Source organism: Engystomops pustulosus, chromosome 6, assembly GCF_040894005.1.
Source record: "Engystomops pustulosus chromosome 6, aEngPut4.maternal, whole genome shotgun sequence".
NCBI classification, from domain to species: domain Eukaryota; kingdom Metazoa; phylum Chordata; class Amphibia; order Anura; family Leptodactylidae; genus Engystomops; species Engystomops pustulosus.
This window is the reverse complement of record NC_092416.1, coordinates 143,978,887-143,986,116: the sequence shown is the minus strand read 5'-3', so window position 1 is coordinate 143,986,116 and position 7,230 is coordinate 143,978,887. Positions and strand designations below refer to the sequence as shown.

General features: G+C 43.9%; 1 protein-coding gene across 2 annotated transcripts; it reads right to left on the bottom strand.

Annotated features, from left to right (window-relative positions):
* Window positions 1–3,943: 3,943 nt before the first annotated feature.
* On the bottom strand, window positions 3,944–6,143 carry LOC140066115 (protein kinase C delta type-like). 2 transcript variants are annotated; one of them, XM_072113659.1, is made up of 3 exons: window positions 4,699–6,143; window positions 4,289–4,381; window positions 3,944–4,127 (listed from the first exon to the last, which is right to left on the bottom strand). In XM_072113659.1, exon 1 carries the CDS (start codon window positions 6,041–6,043, stop codon window positions 4,787–4,789), a length of 1,257 nt encoding a protein of 418 aa, XP_071969760.1. In that variant the 5' UTR covers window positions 6,044–6,143; the 3' UTR covers window positions 3,944–4,127; window positions 4,289–4,381; window positions 4,699–4,786. The 2 variants fall into 2 exon arrangements, with proteins under 2 accessions (XP_071969760.1, XP_071969759.1); XM_072113658.1 differs by having other exon boundaries at window positions 4,708–6,143.
* Window positions 6,144–7,230: the final 1,087 nt, after the last annotated feature.

The following is a 7,230-nucleotide window of genomic DNA, read 5'->3' as shown; positions in this document are numbered from 1 at the left end:
GTGTCGGTTTCGAACATACGCAAGAGGGGTGAGCATGACTGAGTTGCTAATGTTTATCCTTGTCCTATGTAATGGTTAACTGTGTCACATTAAACGTTAAGGGCCTTAACACTAATGTTAAACGCCGACTATTACTAAGAGAGCTCCGTCTATTGAAAACTGAGGTAGCTTTTATACAAGAGACCCACTTTGACCAAGCAGGGACCTTCAATTTTGCTCGACACCACTTCCCACATGTATATTCAGCCTTCCAGGATAGAAAGAGAGCAGGGGTGGCGATCTTATTATCGCGCAACTGCCCAATAACTGTATCTACCACTCACATAGACCCTAACGGCAGATACGTCATACTAGAGGGTACATTGAGGGGTCAGCCTCTTATACTAACTAACATATATGCCCCAAACACAGCCCAGATCCCATTCTTGAAGCGCATACTCCGGAAGCTACAGTCAATGCCCCCGGCGGCCCTGATACTTGGAGGGGACTTCAATATGGTCTTCTCCTCCACGGCAGATAGGCTATCCTTGTCTAATAACCCCATTTCGGGGACTCAGAAGCGTTTAGCGAGGGAATTCCGCAAGTTAATTAGAATGCATTTGCTGTATAAGCTATGGAGGGTCGACCACCAGGGAGACCGTTCATTCTCCTTCTATTCTCACCCACACTGTTGTCACACCCGCATTGACTACTTTTTTGGGAACATATTAGCTTTGCGTCTTTTAAGTTCGGCAGACATTGGCACCATATCATGGTCAGATCATGCGCCTGTCACAGTCACCCTCTCCCGCACAAATTTGCCAACAAAACTGTGCAGATGGAGACTAAATGAATCTCTGCTCAAAGATCCTGCACTCCGTGAACAAGTGAGGTCTGCACTCCACGTGTTCTATGCGAAAGAGAGCCTGGCACTCTCTTCTAAAATGGCACTCTGGGAGGCGCATAAAGTGGAGGTGAGGGGCGAGTGCATGGCACTGTCTGCCAGACTGAAAAAGACAGCATCGGCTTATTATTTGAAGATAATGGCGGCGGTGAGGGAGTTAGAGGAGAAAATGGTATCCCGTCCTACCACTGCTACTCTGCGAGCCCTGATAGCAGCTAGGGCGCGTTTGAAAGAGCATGCACACCAGAAGGTAGGAAAGCTCCTGATACAGCGTTATTATGAAAAAGGCAATAAGGCCCATACAATGCTAGCTCATATGCTCAGAGAGCGACACACAAATGGCACCCCGCAGGCGATCAGAGATGAAAAAGGGGACCTTAGATACCACCCTAGGGATATAGCTCAAGCATTCCAAAAATACTACACTAAGTTATATTCACTGCCAAGTGGTCTCCCCCAGGATGTTAAAGTAAGACAGCAGTTGCTACAAGAATATCTGTCCACCTGTCATCTGCCGAAATTAACAGAATCCGCAGAGGCCTCAATGTGCCTATCTCTAGGGAGGAATTAGATGAGGTAGTGAAAATGCTACCTTCGGGAAAATCCCCGGGCCAAGACGGGTTTACCTACCTATATTACAAAGTCTTCATTGATGACTTAGCTCCGCATATGCTTCCCCTATTTAACTCCTTTATGGAAGGGACATGAGTACATCGGGATATGTTATCTTCCTTTATATCCCTTATACCCAAACCTGGTAAGGACATAACAGCCTGTAGCAATTATAGACCTATTGCCCTTTTAAATTCAGATCTGAAGGTCTTCACCTGCATCCTGGCTAATAGGCTCAATAACCTACTACCCTCCTTGATCAATAAAGACCAACTGGGTTTTATACCGTGGAGGCAGGGATTGGACAACACTAGAAGGGCAATTGACCTTATAGATGTAGTCAACCTGGAATCAAAATCAGCATTGCTCCTTAGCCTGGATGCGGAGAAGGCCTTTGATCGCCTTGACTGGTATTTTATGCTTGCAGCCTTAGAGGCATATGGTATAACAGGAAAGTTCCTGACGGCTATACGAGGACTCTACAATTTACCTACGGCAGTAGTGCATTTCCCTCACGCTATGTCAGACCCTCTCCCTATCCGGAATGGAACCAGGCAGGGCTGCCCCCTCTCTCCCCTCATATTCTCCCTGTGCATGGAACCCCTAGCGGCCAAAATCAGGCTGCATCCAGATATTAAGGGAGTATTAGTAAGGGACAAAGAATTTAAAGTATCACTTTTTGCAGACGACATTTTGCTCACACTAAGGTCGGCCTATGTCTCTCTCCCAAATTTGCATACTGTGCTGCAGTAATATGGGCGTTATGCTGGGTATAAGGTAAACACCTCGAAGACGGAAGCCCTCCCATTGAATATTACGACTATGGAATTGTTATTACTACAACAGAACTTTAATTACCAATGGAAGACGGGCTCCGTCAAGTATCTTGGGTTACAAATAACAGCCTCGTACTCCTCTCTATATAACGCTAACTACCCACCCTTATTTAGGTAATTGAAGGCAATGCTAACTAGATGGAGGGGACACCATAGTTCCCTGCTTGGTCGAGTGGCAGCAATTAAAATGTCTTGGCTACCAAAGCTACTATATTATTTCCAGACGTTGCCTCTGAAAGTACCTCAGGCAGAACTCAAGGCTCTGCAAGGAGCAGTTTTTAACTTTATATGGGACAACAGGAGGCATAGAAAAAAAAAAAAGTTCTCTTTGTCTAAATTTGGAGGGAAAAACTAAAGTCTTTTCATCCCCCACATCTCTGGCCAAAGGTGTCAATTCTACCACTTAAGAAGACCATGCTCCTCTGATCAAACAGAGACTCCCCTGGGGTGTTGTAGACACACTGCCAGGCTCCTCTTCCTGGCTGGTCTTAAAACAAATGGAGCCTAATGACTCATAACAGGCAGGATGAAACAACACAAAGGAAAGAAAAATAAAAAATATTTTTTAAAAAACTGCGCAGGAGTAATATTATTATCACACACCTCCTCCAAAAAAACACCTCCTTACTATTTCCGTGCTCCCCCTCTAATTAAATCTAGCGGCAGTATTGATAATGTGCTTCTGCTCGGTTTCAGCAGAGAGAGTAATGGAGAGCGCCGAAGGAGCAGGGGGCTGGTTCCAAAGGCTTTGGGGGGGCATTACCAGAGCCCCTCTTGGCTTTGGGTCCTCTGGCTATTACACCCCCTCCTCGTAGTAATACAGGCTACACATATGCCATGCTGTCAGGAGGTGGGCTTGCCTGTATGTTTGCCCCCTGTCCCTATCTCCCCCTCCATGTCCCCTGCCATGTAGCAGCACTTCCTGTTCTGGGAGCAGGACTACTTTTATTTCGGAGGCTCCTCCCCGCACACCCCGGTGTCTGTGACCATAACATGGAGATGGAGGACCCTGTAAGTCACCTGCGGAACAACCTGAACTGCCCCATCTGCTGGGAGGTGTTCAGCAACCCGCTGAGCCTCCAGTGCGGGCACAACTTCTGCCAGAGCTGCATCAATACAGCATCCTCTACCTCCTCCAGAGCCCTGCAAAATTACCTCCAGCAGGCCACTTGTGAGGAACAGACTCCATGATGGTGGTAAAAACACAAGCTTCCGCAAGTCAATGGCGTCCTGGAGGCATTTCTAAAAAATACAGTGTATATTATGTATAATGTGATGTGTGATGTACGAATATAGGGGCAGATTTATCAAGTGTCTGAAAGTCAGAATATTTCCAGTTGCCCATGACAACCAATCACAGCTCCCCTTTAAAATATTCATTAGCACTGGTAAAATGAAAGCTGAGCTGTGATTGGTTGCCATGGGCAACTAGAAATATTCTGACTTTCAGACACTTAATAAATCTGCCCCATAGAGTCTACACTTGTGAGAATTTTTACTCTTTGTTGATCCCCAGCACCTCATCCACATAACCAAAACATGTCCTCCCACATACAATAAAACTGTGCACACCATATGAAATAACATAGACAAAAGACAGAAAGGTGAGGAATGAAAATGTATTTAATCCTCAGAAATTATTTGTTCATGTCAAATGTATGACACAGATCATTGTGTGGTTCTCATTTTGGATCACACACAGCAGAAGAATGAAATCCAAGTCATGGAGATGGTTATTATGTGGCACTTTGCATCCAAGATGTAGGTAGAGTAGAATCCTGGTGGATATAGAAACGCTGAAAGAGAGAACATTGTATAAGTACATGACAATAATCTAACGTAATCTAACTTGTTATTATATGTAATCCCACAGATAATTCTTATCATTCACGTAGTAATATACTAGTAACAACCCCATGACAGTATCCATCCTTGTATCATAGAAGCTGTGTCTTACCCACTGTAAGTGATTCCAGAAGGAGTAAAAATGGAGCCAAGGTGAGCTGGATGCTGGAGGCTGAGGTACACTTTCCCTTTCCGCTGTAATGTTCTGTACAAGACAGAAACAGCATGTATTACATTGTATTCCAAGAATAAGACAGATACATGTTTAGAAACAAAGTATTTTTGCACAATGCAGCTGTTCTAGAATGTAATAAAAATGGTAACTTATAGGAGTCTGCCATTTGTATATCTGATGGTAAATGTCCTTTAAGTACTTCTAATACTGCCCCCTACCTACAATAATATAACTAATCTATTACTGCCCCTATGAACAATAATACATTTTTGGTTGCTACAACTACTGCAACATGAAATAAAACAATACACTAAATTGTCACCAACTAACATGGAAATATAACTTACTGACTGTACCTCATGTGGTAAAGATCTTAACACTGACTGATGATCAATGGTGGTCGGAGAGAAGCACTGAGATTTATGTCCTGGTCACCTAGATGGGGCACTCAGAAAGGTCAAAAGAGAAATTTGAGATGGATTTGCAGACCTCTGGACGGGTGTGACCATCGGGTTCTTGTTGTGATGACAGAACCAAGGACGGACTTGAGAAGACCTCAATGTTACTTTTCAGTCTGTGCAGGAAGGGAGGTTCAATAGTTTGGTTTTCAACTTTCTCCCAACTGACGTCATTATAAAATGGGTGATGCTTTATTATCACTCCCCATCGCAGGCGTCTACGTTTTTCCTTGCAAAGGATCCTTGCTACTATATCTTTCGCCTCCTTAGTCATGTTTTTGGGGAAGGTGGGCTCCTTACTCATGACAATTTCTCTGAACTCCTCGGCAGATTCAACCTCTTCAAATGGGAAGGAGTTTGTCATCAGGTGGTGAAGTAGCACTCCAAATGCCCACCAGTCAACGGCAGAGTCATAGTAATCCTTGTTCAGGATCTCTGGGGCCATATAAGTTTTTGTTCCACAAAAGCCGCTGATCATATCTATGCCAAAGACATTCTCTGCTGCCAGACCAAAGTCACATATCCGTATGTGGCCCCGACGGTCGATGAGAATATTCTCTGCCTTGATGTCCCTGTGGATCACTCCAAGTTTATGTAGGTGTTGAATGCCACATAGAACTTCCGCTGTGCACAAAACTGTCGTCTTCACATCCAAAGCTCCTTCCACCTCCAGGACCTCTTCCAGATCACCACCAGGCAGGTATTCCATTGCAAGGAATCCATAGATGTCATTTTGGAATCCGGAATACACTTGGCAGAGGTATGGCTTACCAGATGATCTCAGCAGCACACTCTTTTCTGTTAGGAGGGAGGCATTCTGCTTTCTTTTAGCAATGGCTTTTATAGCTACCATGGTCTTCTTCTCTATTGTGGATGCCAAGTACACAATCCCAAAACCACCTCTAGCAAGTTCTTGATGTATCTTGAATTGGGATAATCCACGAGGGTTGATGCTGGTGGATGGCATAGCCTCTCTATACTCATCAGGTTTTTTTTTCTTTTTGGTCAGCATCTCCTCATCTTCTAGTTTTCTTTTGTCCCCTGTTTTTTCAGGCCGCTCAATGTCGGCTCGGCCTTGGCTATACAGGGCTCGGGAGTTTCTTCTCATTGGAAGATACTTTTTGGAGCAGTTCTTGTCTTTTTTGCTGCTCCTTTTTGCTCTTTTCTTATCCTCGCCCTCACTCTCTCTCTTCCTCTTCATGCCACCCCCTTTACCCCTGGAAGGGGGTGACATCTTTTCCCCAATTCCCCAAAACCCAAAGTATTTGAGAAAAATCGCTCTCCTAGGACACTATGTAAAAGACAATATCCAATATGGAGTCTGAGAATTCTTGAGCGTGTTCCATGCTTATATAGCGCCATGATGTCATAAATGTAAGGCATGTCATAATATGCCAGCCAATCAGGAGAGGGATTTCCTGTGAGTGTTCTATGCTAAGAGAATCCATTGTTGTCATAGTTTCCAAATCTCTTTTGCATAATATTTAAATACACATATCCAACAGAAAATCCCATCTATATTTATAAATATCTTTATATAAAATAATTTTACATTATTTCTACAGAACTTGTTGACAGTTTCCACCTGGATCTGACCAAATAAGGATGAGTCATTCAGTGCATGTCACCTGCTGGTCAGTTATATCCCTGTGCACTGGTGCTTGGTGTATGGGGATATTATTAGTTATTGGCATTTGGTCTCTAACACCTAATGGCCAAAGTACACAGTCAGCACCCAGGAACCTCCTGGTCTGTAGAACTTCTAACCAACTGATCTGAGGAGCTCAGAGGTAGAATCAGGGGTTTACCATGTTAATGTAATTATTATACCTACACGTAGAAAGCACTAACTATTATTATTAATATAATTGAAATGGCTCTTATGTATCTATGTTTTGACGACATGAACAGAAGTAGAAGGATTTAATGGGTGAAGTTCATTTTCAAAATAAAAATTGCTGGGTGGTTTGGGTGGCCATGGGCCCCCTTGAAGGCTAAGGCAGTAGGCTACTGCCCAAACTTCCTGTATTATAATCCACTACGGACTTAAACTAAACTGCAACCAGGCCACAAGACAAATAAGTAGCCTAGTAACAGGAAGTGGAGTTCACTAATGTGTTCCTAGAGATTGTGGAGTTACTGAATATCCTAAGCACAGGTTATCAATCCGTAAAATCCTGAAAAACACATTTAAAGGGGTTTTCCCACAAAGACAAGTTAGGCCCTATCCATGGCTGAGACCCCCACAGGTCGTGAAAACGAGGGTCCAACGGACCTCAGACTAATGGAGCAGACGGCCGCGCATGACTATTCTGCTCCATTTATCTCTATGGAGCTGACGGAAATAGAGATTAATGGAGTAGAACAGTCATGCGCGTCTGAGGAGTGACGAGACATTCAACCATTCAGACTAGCACTTTG